This window comes from Falco naumanni, chromosome 4 (assembly GCF_017639655.2).
Source record: "Falco naumanni isolate bFalNau1 chromosome 4, bFalNau1.pat, whole genome shotgun sequence".
NCBI classification, from domain to species: domain Eukaryota; kingdom Metazoa; phylum Chordata; class Aves; order Falconiformes; family Falconidae; genus Falco; species Falco naumanni.
The window spans coordinates 39,159,728-39,185,690 of NC_054057.1; the positions used below are offsets into that span (position 1 = coordinate 39,159,728).

Sequence of the window (25,963 nt, forward strand, 5' to 3'; positions counted from 1 at the left end):
CAAGTACTGGCATAAAATGACCTACTACAAGAGAGAAGTGAAGGAAAGAGGAAAAAAAAACCCAAACCAACTCTGTTTACAAACTAGAAGTACTTTTTACTGCATAGAAAAGACCCTTCTGGGTGGTGTCTCCGTGAGACATTAGGCAGAGAGAACCAAAGTACCCCAAAGCCATCTTTATTTTCTCTTCATCGTGGATTGTTTCAAAGGCCACAGATGAATTCGATTTTACTTCAGGGCCCAAACACATACAAATTACTCCAGAGAGAAGGTAAAATAGTATATCTTGTATTTGTTATGAACAGAATGGAATATACTATTACTGCAGATGTATACTACAGCAGCCTCATTGCAATTAATCACCACACAGTAAGTCTTCCATCTATCTGGGTCTTGAAACACTACCAGGGAGTGTCTCTTCAATAGGACAGTACCTCCCTACCCAACAAACAAGGTTGGGAGCATAAACTATGTAAGTTTCATAATATACTCGATTATTTATCATACTAGGAGTCACATATGCTATTAAAAAATTAAGCCTTCTCCTGTTGTTTTAGCATTTTGTCTTGCATTGAGGAAAGGGTGAGTAGCAAACTGTTTCATCAGTTTGAGTATTTCTAGGACTACCAGATGAACTTCTACTGCATCTGAACAACATGCAAATAAAATAAAAGTATTTATTTTCTTTGTATAGATTCATCCTCTCCTGCCTAACATTTTAAATATAGTCTTCAAAAGGAAGCTGCTTCCAATATTTTTTAAGGGTAGCCTTAAAGCTGGAAGTAATAAAATATAAAGAATATTTTTATAAAATGTGTTAAAAATTTAAGCAAGTTTACTGTAAGCTATTTTAGATCTAAAAAAAAATAATTTAATCTCAGAATTATTCTGTCTTACGTTACTGCAGTTCTGAGGGGAGCCATTTCTGAATACAAGACTTGCCAGGAACACCACCCCCCCTGAAACGTAAAATACATAAATTTCTTTAAGTAGTTTGATTTGTTTCCACAGGACCAGAAGCTCTTCACATTGTATAGTTAAATAAGTTAAATTATTTATGTAATACTGCTCTAATAACGTTTCTCCATTATACTAACTTACAACTGGTCTTGCAATTCCACAATGATATATTCCAGCTGTTCCTTCTCCATTTTATGGGCTAGATCCATATCTTCAATTCTTTGTAACAGCAGTTTATTTTGTGAGACAGATTCAGATAGCTGGTTTTCTCTGAGTCGTACCAATTCTTCAAGGTAACCCTGGAAATGTAAGTGTTAGAAAGCTTTAAAGAACACACTATCAAAAAAGCCTTTTCATTATGTATGTTTACATTTTTCTGGTTTAAGATGTATACAGTTGTACTTTGGTTTTGTTGTAGGGTGAAGGGTTTTTTATTTTTTAACAGATTAGTAAATCATTTAGTATGATATTTCCTAATAGGTATAAAAAAAAATAATGTACTTATTTATATTCCTGTGGAAGAATAGAATAATGGATGAAATAATGAGACAGGAATGAGACAGGAATGAGACAACATGGAACACTAAATAATTTTTCAAAACAGAGAACAGTCACTAGTACAAGAAAAAAATTAGAATCCTACGAATTAACAGATGCAGGATGTTACAAATTGTGTAAGGACAAGAGTAGAATGTATCTATATGCAACCGTATACTTAATGAAAGGGATCCAGAACTATTACAAAAACATAACCAACATTAAAGTTTCTATGAAAACTGCAATACCACATCATACATTAAAATGACAGAAGGTGGTTATTGAAATAAATATTAATCTACAATAAAGCATAAGGTATGACACCTGGTGAAGGTCACTTCTTTTAGTAACATTGGACATGTACAACTGGAATGTGCATTTATGTTGTCATTTTTCCCACTGATACTATAAAAGATAGGGGCAGTCCTAATCACAGTCCAGCTACTTAGTCATCTACAAAAATCCACAATGTATTTAACAGCAACTGTGATGGCACATGGTTACAAAGTACGTTCCCAAATTACACATTTGCTTACAACACTAAGCAGCTATCCCTTTTTCTTCTTCAAGCAGAGTCCCAGCATGCCAGATGTTAATAACTTATCAATTCTTAGGTAAAGTTGGATACAATAAGTCTATATTGCATAAAATTTTGCACACTCCTTGAAGTCTGTGGAAAAATGTGTCACACTTTCATAGGTGCCTACATAAAACCCCAAAATTAAAAGAGGTTGTTAAAAGTAGTAAAATGCTACTAATATCACCATGAAGACTATTAGAGGCTTGGGGCATCTCCCATATGAGAGGGGGCAGAAGGAACTGCAATTTCTCAGTCCAGGTTTGGGGAGAAGGGAAGAGCGGGAGAAAGAATCGTATCAATATTTAATGTCAGGGTGTAAAGAGGATGCACTCGGACCCTTCTCAGTGGTATCTAGTGAAAAGAGGCAAAGGGCACAAACTGAAATACAGGAAACTATTTAAAGGTAGGAAAAAACTTTTCCTACTTTTAATTTTTTTCCCCTATTTTTAAATGAACACCGGAACGGGTTGTCCAGACAGGAAGGGAATCCACATCCTTGAGATATGCGCAGCCTGACTGAACAAGGCCCTGAGCAACCTGCTCTAGTCTACCTTTTTTTGAGGAGAGGAGTTGGACTAGACAGTCACTAGAGGTACCATTCGACCACAACTATTCTGTGATTCTATTACTACATACAGTTCTAGCCACTGGATATATTTATATTTGATAGGAATTTATTTTAGTCCCAGTACAAGTTTCCAAGGAATCTTCACAGCTTTTCAGTAGGCCTGATTCTGCCCCGTCAAATGTTACTGTTTTCTTGACTGTTAAGCTACTCCTTGGAGCTCTAAGTAGTGCTTTGAAAGTACTAAATGATGCATTAGGATATACACAGATTTTCTGCCTCCCAGAAACATCAAACCTTTTACAAAGATGTTTTAGATATAAAGCATCAGTATCAGAATACTATGAATAGTAAATACCTCTATTGATAACAACATGGAGATGCATCATCCCACCAGTGAAAGCAAATAAAACTCTAGTATAAACAGTACACAAAAAGTCTAGAGGTTTACTACACAAAAGTGAACAGTTTACACCATCCCAAAATTGGGAAGGGGAAACTTCCACATAAGTAACAAATGTTTAAACTATGAATCATTAATTTGGACAAGAGACAACTTGGAAAAGACAAACTCATATTTCCAGAGCGGCCTTGAGAGGACAGGAAGTAAGAGACTGTACATTTCATGGTGCTTAGCTCTTGTATTTTAAGAAATCAAGCTAGTAGGAGCCAGATTCGAAAGACAGTAAAGGAGGTAGCTTTTCACACAACAGATGGTAGATACACAGAATGCTTTGCCAAAAATATGGTTTGAATGCTATAAATTTACATGGGGTCAAGGGGATATTTTTAAGAGAGATCCATCATGGGTTACTAAACAGACAAACCTTACCATCTTCAGGAAGTCCTTCAGCTGATATGGATTGGCCAAGAAAGTAATAGAAGAAAACCAGCACATTTATATCTGCCTTGGTTTTATTCTTCCCTCCACATCTACTTTGGGCAAGTATCCAAGATTGGATAGTAGGATAAGCAAGGATTCCTGGTCTAAACCAGCACAGCAATGTTGATACAATAAAGCAATGCTAGGATTTACCCTGCTAAAGTACTACCTGACTCTATCCTACAATCCAAACAACTCAGAACACACAGATACCTTTATCTCAGCTGCAATGCAATTGCTAGTCATATTGTGACCCTGGTAAACATCATTCACCTGTGCTATTAACGACTGCGGTACGCATACTTAGAAGGAAGAAAAGGAATTTATCATTGTTTGCGTAAAGTGAATGACCATAGAGTAAAAGAAGGATCCATCAGACTCACAGTATCAGTTACTACAAATACATTATTTTTAACTGGTCTTCATGTCACAAACATCCAGTTTTCCAACACACAAAATGTCAGAAAGCCCCTTTGTTTGAAAGAAAACACTTTGTCTCTGATTAACTGGTACCTATTGCACTGTGTGCAACTCAATTGTTGCTGCAACTTATTGCCATGAAAAAGGTCCTAAAAAGGTCCTAAAAAGGGAAGGAGGGCAGCACTCTGGAAAGGAGCGCTATCCCATGATCCATCTAACCTTTTAATGGTCATTTGTTCAAGTTATTGTAGAGCACATGTAGTATAGTCAAAGCAAATTACATAAAAATTTGGTACATCCCAAATGAAAATTAGACAACGGAAAATTCTGTCTGTGGAAATAAAAGTTATTTTGCTGCTGCAATTGTCAAGTAGGCATTCTAAAGGAGGGCAATTAGGAAAGTGTCCATGGCTGTCAGAGTAGCTATCATTTTGAAAATTGTAGTAAATCAACAAAGTTTTCAAAGAGTTATCATAAAACTGACTTGAATTCACCTCTACATTAACTGTCTACACAAGCTTGCAGTTCATTAAGACAATGCTACTATAATGTGACTCACTAAAATGGTAATGCTAAAAAAAATTGAAATAGTATCAGATCAGCAAATAACTTCCCATGGAATAAAAATGTTTCTGAATCTTAAGACTCACGAATAAACCAAAACCTTCATCTGCTGTCACAGCCACTGAAGATCTTTGTGCTTTTGCAGATGTACAGCTTCCTAATTATTCTGGCTAGTGGGTCTGGACACCATGTTCCAGTATTTTTGCTATAGATGTCTGTCACAACTTTGATGGGGTACCCCTTCTTGGGGTATCCTTGGAAATTAACTACAAAAAATTAACATCCACCCATTCTCTTCAATGCTTCTCTGGAGTTGATGACACTTGCCTCATTAAACCCTAAAATATTTGAGTCTTCAGGAACGGTTAGGAAGGGCAGAGTTCAAACCGATCCTATGTTTTTGTCTGGATATAAGGATGAAATGCCGTCCTTGAATATGCTCCTGTACTTCAAGTACTATTGGGGTAGTGAGGAAAAAGTTTTAATTTTGTTTATGTATTTGAAGAGATTCCTTTTGAATGGCACATTTTGTTGTACAAAAGCAGGTAAAGCGTCCTCTGTGCCAGGGAGAGCCTGAAGGAACACAAGTTCCTTCTATACAGAAAGTGATACCACAATGGCTGAGAAGACTGTACCAGCAACCTGGATGCCAACATTTAAGGTCGTATTTCAAAACCAAGAAGTGTAAGGGACCCAAAATAGAAAAAACATATTGCATGCATATTTTTAAAAAACACCTCGCACATCTATTATCCCACAGTAAGTCTAACTTTTTCCACTGTTACTTAGAAGAACTTTAACTAGGTTTTCCTACATCCAATAAAGTAAACTGACTTTGATTCTACCCATTCTGTACTAAGACTGACTATACTGACTAGCTATGTTTACCCTAATGAATTGAACTCCACCAGGACTCATTCTCGGGTACATTCTCTCAGTCTGGCTATATCTGTACTAAAACTAAACTTAAGTTCCAAAGGACCATGGTCAAGTCATACTGCTTATTTGTGCTTATTATGATCACTGACAAACACTAATTCACGAACTGAGACCTGAAACAATATGGCAGATTGCTAGTTGCCCCAGGCCAAAACCACACCAGCAATCATTCTTAGAATTTAAACGTGTATGTGACTGAGTTGGTACCAGGACTTCGGCCACAGTGAACGTACTGAGTCCCAACTGGTAGAATATCCATTCTAGATCCCATATGCCCCTCTTATTTATTTATTTATTTATTTCCCCCTCAGTACAGTAAAAACTAGAAAGGCAGAAAGATAATCTTGTGATTCTAATGCCCTAAAGTACAGGAAATAATTACACCTCCAAGCACCCTTATGTAGTTCCAGCCTTTCATATGGTTTACTGTGTTCAAAGTTTCATCAAAATCAAATTCTGACATTAGGAAAAAAGAAAACTAAAAAACCCTAATAAATTCTTTAAAAACATTAACCATGTTTTTTATTTTTCTTTCCTTTCGTTTTTCCTGACCCCTCCCCCTTTCTTTTCCTGTGCACTGTTTCTTCGGTGTCTGTGAACAGTCTTCCCCCTTCTCTCTGCCACTAGCTAATACACGTTTTCGCTGTAGTTGTAATATAGTATTATCAAAAGCTGACAAGCACTTTGCCTTTAAAAATATTAAAATACTAAAAAGGTTTGGACATGTATTTCACTTCACCTTTAACTTACAGTATTTTGGGTGGTAGAGGCAGAACTTACCTTTGATTTCTAAAATAACATTCAATATGTTACCTAAATTATTAAAACCAAATACAAACACGCTTCCCCCTGCCCCATTCTAGCTTGAAGCACATCTTAAAACTTTATACTTTCTAAAAACCTTTCTCGGTATCACCGAGAAGATAGTTCTGCTTTTAATTCCTAGACTGATTACTTTGCTAATCATTTTTGTTTACTCTAGGGCTAAATGTTAAAGTTTAACATTACTATCGTTATAAAAGCCTTCAACTGGCAGTCTACCTACATCAGTAAAACTCTGTGGCCTCTAAGGAGAGGAAAAATCATGTGGACAGTTGTGTTCACTTCAAGTTCACAACCTAACAGCTTCAGAGATACACTGAGATAGGAAAAGGGAGCCAAAGCTTCTACATTAGATTGTGATATCTGATCTCCAAATTATTATTTTCTCCCCCACACCCCCATCCTCAAACATCTTTTCCTCTCAAATCAGTGAGCAAAGATACTCAGATACTCTGAGGATCATAAAATTTAAGACCACTTACGTGGACCTAAATAATATTTAATGTATTTTTCTGCCTTTACTTAAATGGGTACGTCACCAGTTGGCTGGTGATGAGCTTTGGCTCCATCACCCCCGCACAAAACTAATCTTTTACCTTCTGTTCCAATGCAAGCCGGTACTTCTGTTCTACCCTTTTGCATTTGTTGTACCAGCTGTTTTCATCCGTGATGAACGGAGGACCAATGTTCTCTGGAGTACTGCCTTCACTGCCACTGCTGCCCAGTGTTCTTAGCTCTTCTTCATCACTGCTGATACTGTCAGAACTGAAGGATTGTATTTATTAGTCAAGAGAAAAACCTGCATTTGTTAAAATGCAAATTCCCCTTGAAATTACAGTTCTTAAAGATACTCAAAGCTCTGTAAACCAAAAAAGAATCAAAATGTTGGGAAAGGACAGATCACTAAACACAAATTCTATTTCAAGCACCTAAAGAGTGGGACAAAAATTTTCTTGTGATCTATCTTAGTCAAGTCGTCTTAGGCAAGTCAGACAACTGTATGTGGGATACTGTCCTGGAATACAAAGGACCAATGCATTGCAATAAGCTAAGGAAATGGTGACTTAATCTACCCTTCATAAATTCAGGGCAAAGAGTGGTATCTGACAATAGATTTTACTTGTTTCTAAAAAGCAGAAAACTTAAAAAGTGATTGTCATTAAATTACGATAAATTTAAATGAGAACGTATAGTTATGGTTATAGTGAAGACCATGTGCATGGTATTTCACAGAACATAAATATCTCCCTACATTGTATGCAGATTCAGTGTCAAAATATCTCCATATCATCCAGAATCAATGTATGCCAGAGAATTCAGACATCTGTCTCAAAGACAAGCATTTTTATTTATCCCGATACCCATTTGAAATATTCGAGCTATGCTTTCCACTACATCAACAGCATTTACTAGCTTCTTAAGTAGTGATTCCTACAACCTGATGATCTTGCCATGATGCAAATTCTGCTTTAACTGAACCATGCAAATTGTCATTAACATGTAAGCTAATAAGAATTTTAGCAGAATATCTAGGGTATTTCATATCCAGTTGTACATCTTCAAGACTATTAACATCCAACTGCTTCCTTCATTTTGGCATACCTAACAACAGAACACATCCCATTAATTCCCATGCTTTTTGAAGATGCTAGATTTCCATCTGATCTGTTAGATAGTGATCATTCTTTTTGTTATTAATCATATGGCTGACCAGAGGAACAAAATGTAGCTGGAAGGTTAGACTGTATGCACAACTGCTCATGATTTTCTATTATTGCTAACTGCTCATACTGCGTATCTCTATATTTCACAATTTACCAGGGCATATATAATTTTTATTTACAAAATAACTACTTTTAAGTTTATGGCTACACAGAAAAGGCCCCAAAGAAAGAACAACTTGGTCTGGCAATCTTCAAAAGGAACCAAAAAGTTTGTTTCCTGCTGAACTGTGATTCTAATTCAAGTAAACAAAGTTAGCATGACTCACTCTGATGAGTCATGCAATAATTCCACTAGTCTGAAAGAGCAAGGTAGCTGAGTGTACAGGTTTGTGTTTAGATATGGATATTATTGTGAATGTGAAATGAAAAGAGGCCCAGTACAAAGTAAAATTTTGCCAACAAAATAAAATTAAAAGAGCAGTGTAAAGATAAAAAGTACCTTTGGGTGAACTTCAAGTACGGTGTATAATCTATGACAGCTGGAAAGCTGCCATCCAATCCCTCACCCTTCAGACAAAAACTGATAAAACAGAAAAACAATGATGAAATTATAACAAGAAAACTAAATGACAGCGACAGTTGAATCTTACCAAAGTGAAATTTTATTTTTCTTAATTTTTTGGTAATAATAAAGGCCTAGAGCATTCCACAGCAAAATCCCACTCAGCCAAGCTAGACTGTTTAATATTAAATGACAATCACTGAGCATATTATAGGACAATGAAACCCCCACCAAATTCCACATAATCAGGGAATAGATCAGGGCAAGTATTACAAACCTTAATTTTTAAATTCTGAAAATAAGAGATGGATTGTAAGGGAATAACAGGAAAACTAGCTGAAGCAAGAGAAAAATCAGAGCTATGGATGAGCTTGGAATCTTCAGTATTTAAGCTCATTTAAAGTATTTGCAGAGTGCTTCTGTAACCATCCTACTAACTTTTAAGTCAAAAATCAGTTCTCAAAAATATTTCAGTATCTTTCATATGCTTTCTGGTGTTGGACTGCAGGAAGATGAGGAACATTAATGAAACTAACTTTCAGACAATGTTCTTGAATGGCTGTAGCTTTATAAAGCTCATCTACACTGTCTTCTTTCTGTACTGGATATAAACAACTGTATTTGAATCATGTTTAATTATCATGTGACAAAAGCAATCATGCTTCCACAAGGCTCATGTCCTTCATTCTTATGTCACCAAAAACCAGATTCTAGTAAGACACAGCTTTTGCTAACTTAATTGCAAAGTGACATTTTTGACAATGCAGTCACTTAAGTGGTATTTGGAAAGTATATCTGAAAGGTTCTTTTTTCCCCCTAAGCAAAGCAAAGCAAACAAAACATAGTCCTGCAAAACCACAATTACTTTGAGTAGATACATAATTCCACATTGCTAGGGCCAGGGTGGGAGAGCAGCAGGGAGGAATTTAGATTCTGCTTTCACTTGGGTTGCCCCATCTCCACCCCAAAGTCTTATTTACAGTTCCACATAGGTAAGACAGTCAGCACTTAAAAGAGACTGTTTGAACTGAATAAAAAAAACTATCTCAAATATAACATGCAAAGAATGGCTACAGCCTCTCAGCTATTCAAACCACAATACTATGAATTTTACGTCGCACAATAAAAATGCTCCTGTAGTACTGTTCTTATTTTGTCCAGAAAATTTCTAGACTCTTAAAAGCTGCATTGGCAAAAACTTAAGTATCTCCAATGAGAACCAATTATTAGTCTGAATACTGTTAACAGATACCTATAAACATGGCTACGTTAGAAATGAGAGGACAAAGGAAGAACAAGTGCATTCATAGAACTAAGCTCTCATACCAGTAGCATGTATGATATGTACCACTGAAGCTTATGCAAGGTACACAGTCAATTGATGATTATTTATGGAAGGATTTACATACTGCAGACCTACTCTCACTATGCTTTTATTCATGTATAGCTATAGTCCTTCCTAGTATAGTGCTAATACAATAGCAGTTTAATTTTGAATGGCGTAAAGTTTAAACTAATAAAATCTGGTAAGATTTGAATTTGCTGTACACAAGGCTAGCTGTCTTACCATCTTGCAGCACACTTCCATTCCCCCAGAACATATGTTGAGGATGCAGTTAAGCCAATTTCATGGCTATATGCTGGCAAAAAGAGCTATCCTGCATTTTCAACCTTTCCCTTGTTTTGTTTTTTTTTCTTTTTATCTTCTCCTCAAACCTCAACACCCATTCCCTTTCCCCTCCTTATAGTGATACTGGAACACACCTGACTCCATGATGAGCTAGATCAGCCATCAACACCTGAATTTTTAGGGTTTTTTTTCCTCTTTAGCATCCAGTTGCAGTTCCACAGGCAGCTGAACGAAATGCTCACTGCCACTAGAGAGGGAAGATATTACTCAATTCTTTTTCATTCCTTCTGTTCTCTAAGCCTTATGGTCCCATCATCTCTGCCACTAATAGGATACTGCCATGAACTAAACTAGCTAACAAAAAAACCTGTCTTCATACTGGGTATGTTTTTTTAAATCTCTAACAAGTTCAGCTGGCTCACAGAATGGTCCAGCAAGCCTCAGAACTGGTATAAGGGTACATAGGCATGAGTAAATCTCGGAAGGCCTTTTTGCAATAGTCAATCACTCAGCGCATCCCATGAGCCTACGTGCTGTTTTCTGCCAGTTTATCTCCTAAACTGGTTTGTGACAAGCATTAATGATGCTGGAGGATAAATATTAACAGTGTACTGCCAGGAGACCTAAGAAAAGCATTATCACTGTCTTTTTCCCTGTGCTTTATTATGAAATCCTTCCCCAGCGGCTCTGTATGAGGCTAGGTATGTCCAACCAGGCATATTAGTAGGGCCCTGCATCAGCCAGGTTTGATCTTTTCATAGGCACTGTAGTCTTTATACCTTGCTGATATTTCTTTTACATATATCTACACACACATACACACACCAAGATGGTTTTTATATTACCTAGGGCATGCTTGCACCTTTATTACTCCAAAACACAGAATTAATCGTATAACAGAGCACACAAAAATCTAGCAATCTAGCTAGAGATTGCAAAGGTAAATTCAAACAATTTGATGGTACTTTACAGTTTGGCTGCAATTAAGTGTAACACAAATTAATATTAAATGGTCATTTGTAGATCAAGCTTTTAAAATCTAGATCCACTAAAGTTAGATACCTACACTTTCTACGTATGTAGTTGCAATACTGTCACTGAGCACCAGGGCAGAACCATGTACTTCATCACGCAATTTTCCTTATAGTTTAAAAATAACCTTCCTTGTTCCCTGCCACCTAAGTTTTGTCTCTCAAACTATCAAGGGAATCTAACAACATTTACCATAATGCATCAACTTATAAGTACTTTCCCTGAGCACTTTGTAAGGAAGCATGCAAATATAATACCTGAAATCAATTGCATTGAGTCCCAACAGCATACCAGCAAGCATATTTGCTTCTTCACCAAGAACAATTGCTCCATCTTCATAAAACCGCCTTCAATAAAAAATAAATTAGTTCAGTTAACACCACTTTCTCTCAAATAATAATGTTTTTTATAGTTAACAAAAAACTGAAGAAACCTAGTTTTAACAAAAACAACTTTTAGGAACCCCAGGTGCATTCATATTGCATTTCAAATAAAGCAAACCAATAGACTGCACAGTACAAAATACCACAACCTTAGAGCACATAAAAATCTACACAAAAGCAAAAAGAATTTACAATATTAGCCCTAAGAAATAGTAGAACAGGATGGACAAAATACGAAGAAAATTATGAAGATATCTTATACTTTACTGCTGAAAGGAAGAATTTGTGTAATGTATATATATTAAAAATAATTATTCCACCATATGAAAAAGAAATAGGTGTGTCTCAACTGTACTTGCAAGCTCTTTTAAAGTTCAGCATTCACTCTTCATTCTTAGTAGTTGATTATTTTAAAGAAAAAACATTTTCACACATCAGCTCTATTCCAGGTAGCATACTACTTCTTAAAATACTGCACGTGGGCAAGATGCACACTGCATCCAGGTATTCTGAGATTTTAAATTTTCATTATTTGAAGGAGGGTTGTCTTAACACCATTTCTAACTGTAAAACACTTATTGCCTAAAGTTTTAAAACTCCATACCTTGATCTCAAAACACATTTCATGTATCCTGGTATATGTAGACTTGTGAAGGCTGCTTGAAAAAGCAACGAATAAAGCAGCAATTGTTAAATCTGTATTTCCTCACCACCTCTCCATTCTCCCATTTATTTTCATTTTCTCTACCCAACTACCACAGAAACTACTTCCAGACAGAAAAGTTCTATGCACAGGGCAGGCGACTAGGACCCACCACTGTGATGCATGGCCTTGTGAAAAAGGCATTTGGTCCGTTTAGCAAAGTGGCACACAACTTTCATTTCTGTGTTAAAGGAGTCTTGGGGAAGCAGCAAAGGCAGAAAGGTCACTAAAATTCACCTGAGCATTACATGTGGAAAGAGGGAAACCCAAGAGCTGTTCAGTACCAAAGGCAAGGTTGAAAGGTCACTTACCAGAAGCAGATACACAGTGCACCTACACTTTCTGGCAATATATGATTGCAAGAAGGTGCCAGGTCACTGAATGCAACTTATCTTTCAGACAAATACCAGCAACGCTGCCCTACCAAAAGCTCCATCTGGTTTTAAGAACTGTATGAAAGCATTGGGATGGCTCAGCAAGAGCTCGAGTTGGCTGTATGGCAAACATTCGTAAAAGACACATTTTGGGGCACAGCTCCAAAGATTGAACTTTATTACAATGCACGCTGTCAGAAGTCCCACTTCTGTAGTTTCCTAACAGACATCCACTTGCTGTAAGGAAACAAGTTGTCCAAGACCTTGGATGTTCTCAGTAGAAGCAAGAAATCTGGAAGACTTCCTCTGGGAAGACAGAGATTATAGTCCTGACACTGAGACTGTGATGTACAGACATGGCTCTCTACTTTCTGACTGCGGGAAGTGTACCAGGGGCTAAACTGATTGAGACAAAATACTGAACTAGATGGACTTTACAGTCTGATTCAGTACAGTTACTGTTACTTGTTAACTAACAGCAATGTTCCCAGTACAAGATTACAAACCATTTCCCTAGCATTTGTAAAATCACTGCCAGGTACCAGTCTGTGCTGTGTTCAGTTTACCTTGTAAAATGGTGCCGAGGAAGTGATCACAAAAAAAAAAAAAGACAGGGCATACTTGTAATGATGAGACACAGATGTTAGCCTGATAGAGGCAATGTACCTTAAACCAGCTACAGTAATCTAGCCAAAACAACAGTCCCCCTGGAAAACTCAGAAATCTTTCAGTGCTATGCAGTTGACTTCTCACAATAGAAGAGTCTACTTTAACTTAAAAGCTTGTGCTGAGCAATTTGTTAGGAAAACAACTGTGTGCCCATGCTTACTCCAACTCTCCTCCAAGTGTTAGATGCAGATCCAGCACTAATAATGTGCTGCTTCATTAAAGGACTAGTCCTAAGATCAGGCACCTAAACACAATGAGGTTTAAAAAGAGCTAGCAGTATGATAGATGAATCTCATATTCTACATACACATGTGTAACGTATGGTATCTGTACTTCATAGAAATAATTATTAAATATATATATAGCACAATACATGATTTAAAATGCTAAATAAGTAGTGCAAAGTATCAAAAAATCAGGCCACTTATCAGATATTTAAAATCCTACATGGGAAGAGTGTGTCCATTATTGCTTGTGGATTTGAAATCCACACTACCGAGATCTGAAATTGTAACTTTTATTTCCATTAGATGTATTTAAAATATTACTTCAAAACAAACTTTGCACTCACTATGTTTGTAATGCAGGAGAGGTTGTTTCCAAAAGCTATATGACTGAAAGCACATTCAAATACATTAAACATTAACATGTTCAAATAAATGAATTTGAAGCTTCTAATAAAATCATACCACTGTCATCCACTAGCAAACAAACCGCACTACCAAACAGGGACAAAGAATGTACTACTTAACTACATAGTTTGTGACCCTCCTCTTCCTCCTCATCTCCCCCTCAAAAACCCAAGTGACTTTTCAGTTTGAGGCAACATGAGTAAATCTGTTCCAGAAATCTTTGGTTTGAGCTTCTTGTCTACTGTAAATGCAAAAAATCTGGGTAAAATAAAGACAACAGGCCTGGAAACTTCAATAAAATGGGATGTTTACCTAGCTATGTTTCAAAGTCACCTTAATATTGGCAAAATATATTAGGATCTGTGGACAAATGGCTTTACAAACAGAAATAATATTGTAAATGAACAGAAGTCCTTATATAGAAAATTCTTATTGTTGAAATAGTCCATTCAGTATGTATAAAATTTTAGAGTTCAATATAAGGTTCCACAGCATTTTACAGACTCACTCATATTTAGATTACTTCGCCATAAGTCTACAAGACACACTTGTTACAGGATAAAGCATCATATAATAGTTGTATTATCTAGAACCAGTCCAAAATTGCCAGAGTATTTTCTATCACAACACATACTCTTGTCCATAACAGCTGTTACCATTAGAAGGTACAACAACAACGTTACACATTTTTCATATTACATGAAGAATCCTACCTATGCCTGAATGAACACTAATTCTGTTCTTCTATATTTCTCAAAAGGTTCCTGGAATTCTCTTCCCTTCTTCTTCAAGAAAAGTTCCTATAAAAATTATTTTTTACTGAGTCTCTAGGGCTTTCTGTCAACCACATCTAATTTTGAAAGGAACATCACGTCTTCTATCCTAATCACGCTACAGTTTCAGAATTAATTCCTTCATTACAGAAATTTTCTCCTTTTTTGATCTTTCAAGAATTCCGAGTTCCAGACTTACTTCTTCATTTTTAAAATCACAAAAGGATTTTCAATGTTGAAGTTTTACCCATACTAAAATCCAATCAATTGATAACAACTCCAGATATCTTTTACCAGATTACAGCTCTTTTACTAGTGACACGCCTTCCCTATACAAATGAAGCAGAACATTCACTTCCACACCTAAGTCCCTCACTTAAGCAACATTTGCTAAAATACTGCAAAAATAAAAGTCTTAGAGACCTGGTTGTTTTGAAGTCTTTCAGAGCTGTGGAAATGTATTCAGACAAATGCTTTTCCATAAGTGCTACTCTGATCCAGGCTCGACCCTGCAAGAAGAAACACATATCAAGTATTTAAATAATACAGAATGGAACACTTAATTTTACATCTGAAAACGAATCCAGTTGATTTACCTGGGGGAAATGAGCTGATTAAAAAAATTACCACTTAACAGGAATTGTTGCTAAGATGTACTTCACTACAGTAATAATGAAAACAGAAAATACTTTCTTAAAAATAACCTTTATTGTGAAGTAAAGTTCTCTAAAATTTGAAAGGAAAACAAAAAAGAAAAAATATTTTGCTTTAATTATACACTCCAACCTTTTGAAAATGTCATGTGCATAAATGGTAGCAGATTAGGGCAGAAACCTTTTCATTTTAAAGACAATGGTATTGGAAGCACTCAATAGGTTCCACTGTAAAGCAGCAGTAACCCACTTTCAGGGTGATTTAAGAACTAATTCTCTGTGTTCATTCAAATATTTGTGGGATGAATAAAAAAATACTTGTAACTCAGTGACACAGTTTTATTATGTAATTTGCATAAATTAGTTTTTCATCTCTGTAAGGACATCATTATAGAAGGTGCACATCTTACACAGGAATGAAATGAAATTAAAGAGGCCTGAAACTTGAGCCCAAAAGGAAAGCTTCCTTCAAACAGTTCTATAAACAGCAGCAATAGCTTCAAAAATAACTTTTAGCAATGTATGTTGCACTATGTTTACAGGTCTAGTGCACAGGATTGTGGTTTACAGGAAAGAGGCATTCAAATGGCTGATACGTTATGACAGTTTGAGAACAACAGGAACATTTCTTGTAATGTTCTCAACTTACAAATAGTTATATAAGTAGTAAGGCATCTTTCTACTTAATATATTTGGTGCTTATTGACATTACCTGATTATCACTATGGTCCTTTTACCAAAACCACCTGTAGTAAATTATAATCCTACTTTTAATTTATATAGATCTAGATCAAACTAAAGTTACAATAAGATAGGCAGATGCTAAATAAAAAAATTTGCTTTCATAAATACAACAATACAGCAAAAATTTTAACAGAGAGTGCACTAAAATTAAAAGGATGTTTATCTGGATAGCCGCCTATATGTTGCAGTTATTTAGAACATGAGTTAAACAGCCAAGCCCTGCTGATGCTGCTTAGCTAATGACTAAAGCCCATGCAGTTCCAGTGAAAGTAGGGCTAACCAGCATTGGCAAACTCTTACTAACAGATTCCAGGCTGAAGCAGACGCCCATTTGGACCACCAGTAAATCAGATGCATATGACTGATGTATACCATTGGTATTTATGTTGACATGCATCCCAACTTTTCACACATGAACATCCAAAATACTTCCACAGGCACCTTTAAAAATTCTATACTACTCTCCACACTTGCTGCACAAATTAACTTCTCTGTTTACTATTTGGTATGGAGTTTTCCACAGAATAAAAGAAAAAATTAATTTATTTGTAAGAGTATTTCAGAAAATAGCTTTGCATCTTACCTACTGAATTTTAATATTCATATCTATTAAAATCTTGGAATTCAGAAATAGTTATAAGCAATGCAATCATCAGATTCTGGAACATGAGTTCAGGATACTTCCAGGAAGTATTTGGAAATAGGTTCTCCAGATTAGGTGAATTTCTGTATCTCGACATAAGCAAGAAGAAAAGCTACATGACTTAAATTATCAGTCCACTATTCCAGCACACTGAGTACTAGAAGAGCATGGAATATTCTGAATAGGAAAACCAGTCAAATAGCTTTTGGTCATAGAATCTCAAGTGTTTCAAAGCTCTCAGGTAAATTAGAGATATTTCTGCTATATAAAATTTAAAACTGAGTCTATACAAAAGAAGAAAGGAGCAACAGTAGACATAGCAAATAAGCTGTTCTACAATGCTATGGATCACCAGAACAGCTGCTTAAAGATCTACTAGATTCATGGTGCTGCTTGATCTAAGCATCATCTTTTATTGAAGAAAACTGTGGCTGTGTAAATACCTGTAGTTTAAATTGTACTAAACACAGTCACACCCCTGAAAAAAACTACCAAATTTTTGTATATAATAAGATAAATATTTCCACCTCACCAGTAACACCATGAATAATCCAGAGTATAATAAAAATCTGGAACTACGGGGTTTTAAAAGTAGCCATGAAACACAGTTTGGAATCTTGTTCCAACAACTGATTCCAGTTTATTTAGGAATAAGAAGAACTAAGAATATTAATTTGGGCATCCTTTCATACTACTTACACTTTCAAGCCAGAAGGTTCTCAGTTATCAATCAAGGATAGAAATACAATTGCAGAAATACAAGCTATTGAAAAGCATCCTAGTCTAGTAAAAAGAACCTGTAATCTCTGTCCAACAGGTTTTTTTGTGTTTTCTTGGTGTTGGTAGTTTTTGTTGCTTTTTTTTCCTAAGATGTTAATCTATCTCACTCTTGTGATTTAATGATAGGTCAGTTTAAAGCTTATTCTAATTCAGTTTATATGCATATAAACATATTAAATTGTTACTTAACAACTTCAACATATCAACAATCAGAAATTGTGATGTCATTTCTATACAGATCCTTTGAAATTATGGATCTTTATTAGCAGATAAATCTATTAAAGGCTTCCTGCACAATCTCAAGAACTGACCACACCTCTTCTTTTAGTGCATAAATTATATACAAAATCAAATGATTCTTAGGTTGGGGTGGGAAATCACATTTCTAAAATTTTAAAATAGTATTTCTTAAGTTCCTGCAGGCATGCCTGATTTCCCTCAACACACAGTTTTTTTGAAAATGCTGTATATGTTCAGAAATGTGAAGGCAATCATTTTATAATACAACATGCTCACCAAATGGAGAATTTGAAATTTATTCCACTGAATAACATAAATTTAAAAGGAAACACATTCAGATTTAGATATGTTTTTTTAAAAGGTAAACATTTACTAGGTATGTATAAAAAAATGATTATTTCAAACAATGGAAAATTTTGTGGGGTACACTCAGCAATACGTTTTTCTTCTGGGTACAGAAATGTCAGCTATATTTTACACAGAACAATGTAATAAAAAAAGTCAGTTTGACCTTTTCCTTTCCCTACCTTAGCTCTAGAAGAACCAACATTCTCCATGTTCTCAATACTGCAGATGCAATTGTGAGAAACTTTTCTGCAAGCTACTCGAATGTAGTCCCAGAAACTACGAGGACTTTCATAGCCGAACCAGGTGATCTGACCTTAAATAAAAATACAAGATATGTAAAGATTTATGGACCTTCCTCTCTCTCTGCTTATGGGAGATAAACATAATTAAAATAGTTTCTTATAGGTTGTCTGCATTAACAGGATTTTATACTAGCAAGTCCATAAATTCCTACTGGAAACTGGCTCACAGGTGTAACATTGCGTTATGCAGGTCACTCTGGTTTGAAACTTACATACAAAAAGAAATCTGGTTGTTTTGTGCACATACGTGTATTTTGTTTGTTTTTAACTTGTTAGTATGCTATAATAATACTCGAGACTTCTTCACGGGACTCTTAAATCACAATAGAGCACATACTGTTGTGACTTAAAAATATGATGCAAGAAGAATTTCTGTTACTTAGTTTGGGTAGTTCAGTGTTTCACAAATACAGTCCAGTAAAGAGTTTTGTTCTTTTCTTTTTTTTTAAAAGTATATAAATACAAAGGATCGCTGTTTGCTGTGGTAGTGTTATCCTTAATTTAGGAGCAGATTGGAACTTATCAAAATGTGCTTTATTTGAAGAAGAAATTGATGCATGATCACAACTGTTTTGCAGTCACAATTTACTTCGAGTACACACAGAACTTCCCTTGGGAAGGTGACCAATACGAATTGAGGAAATTGATATCTCTTCGGGAGCTTTAACCAAAATCCTTCATATTTTTTTTCCAGCTTGCAATGTATTGCAGTTAGAAAATTAAAGAGAAAATTACATACGACGTGAAAGCCCTCCACACAAAATACATTTAATCACAGAAGCAACAATTCAGCCCCATTTTTCAGACTGAACTGCATGTACCTGTGAACAGGTATGTAAAAAGTAAGATGAACATTGCCCTCTGGTGACTGACATTATTACATACATGGAAAAACTTTTCTCCACATAAAATAAGATCTTATTTTTAAGCAAATTTTATTTTTCATCTTGATTTGTATTTCTGAAGCTTTACTAATTTATCAGAAAGGCTTCTAATTCTTTTGCTGTTAGAAAGCTCACATTTCAAGAGTATATTGGACTGATACTGCAAATCATACATACTGAAAATAAAATGCAAAAATATGACAAGGATATTTGTACCTAGCATGACTTATCTTAGCCCCAACCATAGGCAGAACATAGGCAGAACAGTGTCAAAGAGCTGTTCCCTATGATCTTAATAAATTCAAGTGGTGAGGTTTTTTTCCCCCTAGAGTGTGCATATAACTTGACTTTGTGGTCCATCTGCTTATATCACCACGTAGATTTATTTATTAAATTCAAAGCTTGATAAAAGACATATTAAATTAAAAAAAAAGAAAAGAAACCGGGAAGAATTAATATATACTACTCAATATGCCAAAGGAAAAACAAAATCCCAAAATGCTTTTCAGTTACTGTAGATTCAGATCTTCTTAGCACTAAGTACTAAATTAAAAGAATTTCCTTGACGTAAGCACTCTTGAAAACTTACTACTTTTGTTGAAATGCCAGATGTAGTGGACAGCAACAAAAATTCAACTTCATTTTAACAACACAAAAAGCTACAGATATTTTTCATATTCTTTACCATATCAGGAACATTTCTGCCCTGGGGATTATACCTGCAAAATTAAATACAACTTAAGTGTGAAGATATCTTTGTGTCAGAAATGCCAGTGCCAGCTAATAAAGGTAAGCATATCACACAACAATTTTTGTGGCTTTTTCAAACTTGAATCCTGAGGACAGAATATATTCGGCAAAAACCAGAGTTTCACTCTATAGTTTTCTAAGTCACTAAATCAAAGCAATTCCTTTTACAAATGAACACCTGAAAACCCACATAATTTAAAAACAAAATCTCTCTATAACAGAAATACATATCAGCAAGCAGCACTTACTTGGCTTACACTGATCAACAAAACAAGCTGGCCATAATTATAATATATCTGACATAAGAGTGGGCTCTCATCTTGCAGTCAGCTCTGCAAAAGGCTATGATGGGTTCAGACTTCAGCAGGAATTGTTTTCACTTGAAAGTCACAGCTAGCTCAGGGCCTTTTGTAAACCGATTTTATATTTCACCATTTTTCTCCCTACAATTGTAAACCTTGACAGTCTAGTGATTATAGACATCTGAAGAAAAACTTCCTTAATCATTCTATTATCTATAACCCAACAGAAAAACGTTGGGAAAGACTGTCCAAGAATAGTGAGAATGTATTTTAAGAACTACTAAATAAGATATTAAGCTGTATATTCCCTACAGTTTCAAAAGCTTTCAGGATATGAAATTGTTTGGCCCTCGATGCACTCAATGTACACAAGAATGAGGAATGAAATAGCTCCCACTACTCAGTGCTCGTCAAGCTGTGCCTCAATTAATGATGGAGATGGACAAATTGGAGATGGTTCAAAGGAGGGCCACAAAGATGTTCAACGGGCTGAAGAACCTGCTCCATGAGGAAAAGCTGAAGGCATTAGGTCTTTCCCCCTAGGGAAGAGAATGTTCAGAGGGGAACACATAACAGTATTCCAGAACTTAAAGGGTGGCTACAAAGAGGATGGAAGCTCTATCTTTAAAAGGAGCCATGTGGAGAAGACAAAGGGCAACCAATAGGAGTTGCACTCTGAGAGGTTTCATCACAACACAAGAAAGAATTTTTCTACAGTAGCAGCAACCATTCACTGGAACAACTTCCTAGGAATGTGGTAGAGTCCCCATTGCTGGAGATACCCAAAATGTGATTGGACAGGGTGCTAGATAATCTCATCTAAGCTCCCCTTCCAACAAATGGTTGGACCAGATGATTTTTTGAGGTCCTTGTCAACCTGGGCTGTTCTATGATTCCAATAACATATTTAAATTTTAAAGGATCCTAATACGCTTGGAAAGCTGATTTTAGTATACAACTTTTACTCTTTCCTCAAGTACTTTGGCAGAACATGTTTCCTGGGAGGTCCAAAGGACAAAGCCTATGTGATCTTTGCCAGGAAGTTTATAGACACAGAAGATGACAGCTATTCCAGCAGGAATGATGTTATTGTTTTTCTCAGTCAAACAAAAATAAGCAAGCATGGAAACTGCAGGTTTAGTATTAAACATTGTTCAAATTAATTTAATTCTTGCCTACAGAACTGCAAAGCAAATAGAAACAATACTGTAAAAATTTATTTCACTGTATTTTTTAAATACTGCTATATGCCTATTTGTATCAATCCATTTCCACTCCAGTCTGGCAACTAGATACAAACATCCACAACACCAGTTGTTGCAGATCTTTTTTCATGCCCAAGGAATCCTTCACAAATAAGACATTAAACAGTTTGATTCCTACTCAGTCACAGCTCCAAATTCTCATCTACAAAGTTCCACAGTTGCAAAGTATTAACAACTAGGATGCTCTAAGGTACAGGCAGGTTTTCTCCAGACTTCCCTATATCAGTTAGTTTGCAACAAATTTTTCTATCCTGAAAAAAAAACCCCAAGAAAACCCCCCAAAAACCCCCCACATTTTATTAAAAACTTGTTCAAAATAAAATGGCATGCTGGTCCATCGAGGAATTTTTTGTGATACCTACCTTTTTATTTTGGGCCTACAAAATGGGGCATTAAAAATAAAAAAGATCACAGTAATTCATAAACCCAGTCCTCCAAGACAATTATAAATTCATTTACGATTTTTCTACATACAGGAGAAAGAAGAATGAGTTTAACCACAAATTATACAAGAGCCCTACTACTTCTTTTTAGCCAAAACCAGTAATAGGGTCATTATGTGTGTATAAACGTTCAATCTAGTAACAAAAGCTATTCTGTTAATAGCATTATTGTACGAAAAAAAAGGCCACTGCAGCTATAAGCTTAGACTTTGTATTTTTCTTGACAGTAGGGCCTTCAGCTCTTATTTCCTTAACCTATCTTTTTCACCCCCATTATATTGCCATTACCTTAACTATTTTATCCAGCAGATTTGTCTCTCAGGATAAGCCACATTACAAACTGTGTATTACTCACTCGAAGCCTGCCTCCTCACCTGTCACCTACCCTACAAGTACAAATTGTCTTCTGCAGACACAGTTCATACCCTTTCCCTTTGTAACCACTGCTTATGCCTGAATTATTACAATTCAGGGAATTTTGATTAATAAAAACAACGTAAATATTCATTGCTTCGAAAGAGACTCTGCGAAATAGCAGTTAGTAGTGCTTTTTTTCCCCTCCTAAATGTAAGTAAAACAAAACCCATACTGGAAGAGATAAATTGTGCACTGCAGATAGATGGAAAGTCTTTCACTGCTTCAGAATGAATTATCTAATAATTCACCTTACTATGAAGAAGTGCAAAAACTGACCATATACCAGTGACATCACTAGTACATCCATTTACCATTACTACCACCAGACTATTGATGATGCATGGAACTAGAACATTTTATAGAGTGAGGAAAGAAAGAATTATAACATTAAACTTTCCACTCAAGCAGTACTGATCACCTTAGAAGCTTACTACTCATAGCAAGTTTTCTAAAAGAAAAAAGAAAAGCAAGCAAGCAAACTCCACAGTCGCTAAAGATTAGGAATAACATCGATCAGTAGCTTCCATGGGCAACTCTAGCAGAAGTTTTTGACATGTTTACAACTGTCTAAATGTACATAGAGGAAAAAAGGCACACAAGTTGTGGCAGTATCAAAATAGCACAGTACAGCACACCATTTTGTGTCATTATGGTGGTAAATGCAATTAAGTGCATAGATGACAAATATGCTTATAGTAACTATGATGTGAAAATTACAGAAGTCACAAGCAAGATGCACTATACGTGTCAGTGACAGAACTTAATTTATACATCAAAACTATTTCTAAGCATGCAAACTGGCTAGCAATTTGGATATAAACACATTTTGTTGTAAAGGATATTACAAAAACATAGCAAGTCAACAAATACATACAACATGACAACAGTTTTCACAAATAAGTTTCAGATGATGGCCATAAAAATCTACAATAGTTATTAATGTTCTTCTATACTAACTCAGTTAAAATTGAAGTGACAGAAAAAGGCAGAAAACTGTAAAACATTGTGATATAGTAAAGACAATACATACAACACTTTGAATTGACTTCAGATTTTAAATCAGCTAAGATCTACCTGTGATCAAATCCCAAGTACTGTTGCTGAACACTTTTTGATGCCCCTACCATTTCTGCACTATCTGTCTTTACTTAGCTGATCTGATAAAAAGGACACTTAGAGGAAATACAGCTGAAAAATCCGTGGCCAGCAGTGAAAACAAGAAACCACCAAGACAACAACAAAAGATACAGCTTAATCTCCACAGTACAGAATGGTTAAGGTAGAAATTAATTCCAAATGACTATCTGGGGCGGGGGGGGGGAAGGCTTCTGAAATTAGTCAGCTTGCTTTTAAAATTATCAAACACACAGACATATGTACACAAATTTGTAAAATCCCTTTGGGACTATAGGTCTTATTTGATCCAGAGACCTTCAAATACATTGTCTCTGTATTGACTCAGAATATCACTTACTCTCTTCTGTATTGTAAAACAGTGTAAACTCTTATTCCTGAGAGGGAATAAAAGATTAATTAGTCACTTATCTTTTTTCTGTTACTCCTCTCCTACCTTTTCAAGATCTTCAATCTTCCTGTCCAGCAGTATCACATCTTGCCAGCAGGCATGCCACACAGCTTATTTTAATCACAGGAAGAACACATGATTTATATCCTCCTCATTACAATATTTGGTCTACTCTTCACTCACAATAAATTCAGCTCTTCTAGGGAGTACCAGATATAATATACATACAGTATTACATGGTACAGGCATAAGCATCTCTCCACTTTCTAGAGCAAAAGGCAGTCAACAACTTGCAATCTCTGAAGACAGTTAATACAGTTCACCCAAACACTCTTTCTCTTCCTTAGAGCAATTAACAACAGGCTGTGAGCCAGACTGCTTTTTCTAACAGTGGCCTATTCTTGACTGCTACTTATTGGCATTGGTATACATGTAACTACTGTAAGGTAGTACATATGTGGCCTTTTGGCCATGGCATATTATGTTCCTATTTTGGTGCCATACACAATAAGTCTTCTGTATCACATGATCAGACACCTGCATTCAAGCAGCATTCACAGATCTCTTGTGTGAGCTGATGTATTGATGTTGACCTCATTTACTTACTAAGCAAACACCCACATCTAAACCACTCTTAAGAAAATGAGCAGTTGGGTTGAAGAAGGGCATCCATGGGGAAAGTCATTAGTTTTCTGCCTGTTTGACTTCCTGATCTGGCTCACCACAGCATCCAGTGAAGACCACAGGCAGTATCAGAGAAAGGTAAGCACAAAGTAAGGGAGGCTGGTGTTGAGGTGTGTGGTGTGTGTAAGGATAGTAAAATCCTATAGCAAGCCGCACTGAGTTTAAGAAAACTCATGGAGATATTCAACACAACTGGAAAATGGCATGAGCAATCTGAGACAGCCTTGCTTTGAGTACAAGGTTGGACTAGATGACTTTCTAAGGTACTTTCCAAACTAAATTCTTCAATGGTTCTGAAAAGAAAAAAACAAACCAACAAAACCACCCAAACCACTATGAATGTTGTTTCATGACCCTTTTGTTATTCAGAACTAGCAACATCAGATCAGTTACGTATCAGAAATCAATTTTAAAACAGTGTTCATATTGCTGTAACTGGCATTTTTAGCAGAACAGACAGGAAGATGAGGCTTGGAGAACTATTATTTCAGAATTCTTAATAGCAACGGTTTCAGGAAAAGCACAGAATTCTAATCCTTGTAGTTGAACATTTTTTCCCCTTAAAATTGCTATCCTTTCTTCCTTCCATTTTGTTTTGTCTGGGTCCTGCCTGAACACTAAACGAGTAAGTAGTAACAGTCAATATACTCCATCAAGACAATACTTTGCTCCTTAAAAACATGCTATATGAAATGCCAGAAAAGACAGTTGCTAATAAATGTTTTCTAATAAAAGTAAACTTATTTAATATGCATTGTAAAGGACTTTTTTTTAAAGTCTCCTCCCTCACCCAGTACTTCCAAAAGAAGCTGAAGATTAGGAATTGTTATTTGCTACGGCCTTAAGATTACGCAAAGGTCTACATAAACTGAAATCTGAATCATCTGTTTAACTACACTGCATGGGATTATGCTGACAACTTTGATACAATGAAGCCATTTATCTTACCATAGACAAAAGGTATGTTCCACCTGCTTTAGAACATTTCATATAACCCACTGCAATCTCTAGTCTGCCTTCAGTGTGCTCCTTCCGACATGAAGAATGTATTCAGAATATAATAGTCATTTTCATCAAAAAATGTGATTTCTTTCAAGCCCTGTGTTGTGTAATATATACCCTCTTAAAACTGGAATTGTCACGGCACATTTATTAGCTCAATTTCCCATTCAAATTTTTAAAAAAGCAATTACAGTGATTTAGCTTATTACCAAAATATTCCTCTTTTGCAGTACAATGCACAATGCTACCCCTCTTCTGTATTTTTATTTAACTCTGCAAACTTAGACAA

The 25,963-nt window shown here is 35.8% G+C and overlaps 1 protein-coding gene across 2 annotated transcripts in view; it reads right to left on the minus strand.

The window, feature by feature from the left end:
• RUNDC3B (RUN domain containing 3B) overlaps positions 1 to 25,963 on the minus strand; it is a 55,288-nt gene that overhangs the window by 20,845 nt on the left and 8,480 nt on the right. For both annotated transcript variants that reach the window (XM_040593030.1, XM_040593029.1), the window contains exons 3-8: positions 18,280 to 18,413; positions 15,116 to 15,201; positions 11,416 to 11,505; positions 8,434 to 8,514; positions 6,867 to 7,035; positions 1,102 to 1,259 (exon numbers count right to left, since the gene is read on the minus strand). In XM_040593030.1, coding sequence (XP_040448964.1) covers positions 1,102 to 1,259; positions 6,867 to 7,035; positions 8,434 to 8,514; positions 11,416 to 11,505; positions 15,116 to 15,201; positions 18,280 to 18,413 — 718 coding nt within the window. The remainder of the gene's footprint in view (positions 1 to 1,101; positions 1,260 to 6,866; positions 7,036 to 8,433; positions 8,515 to 11,415; positions 11,506 to 15,115; positions 15,202 to 18,279; positions 18,414 to 25,963) is intronic.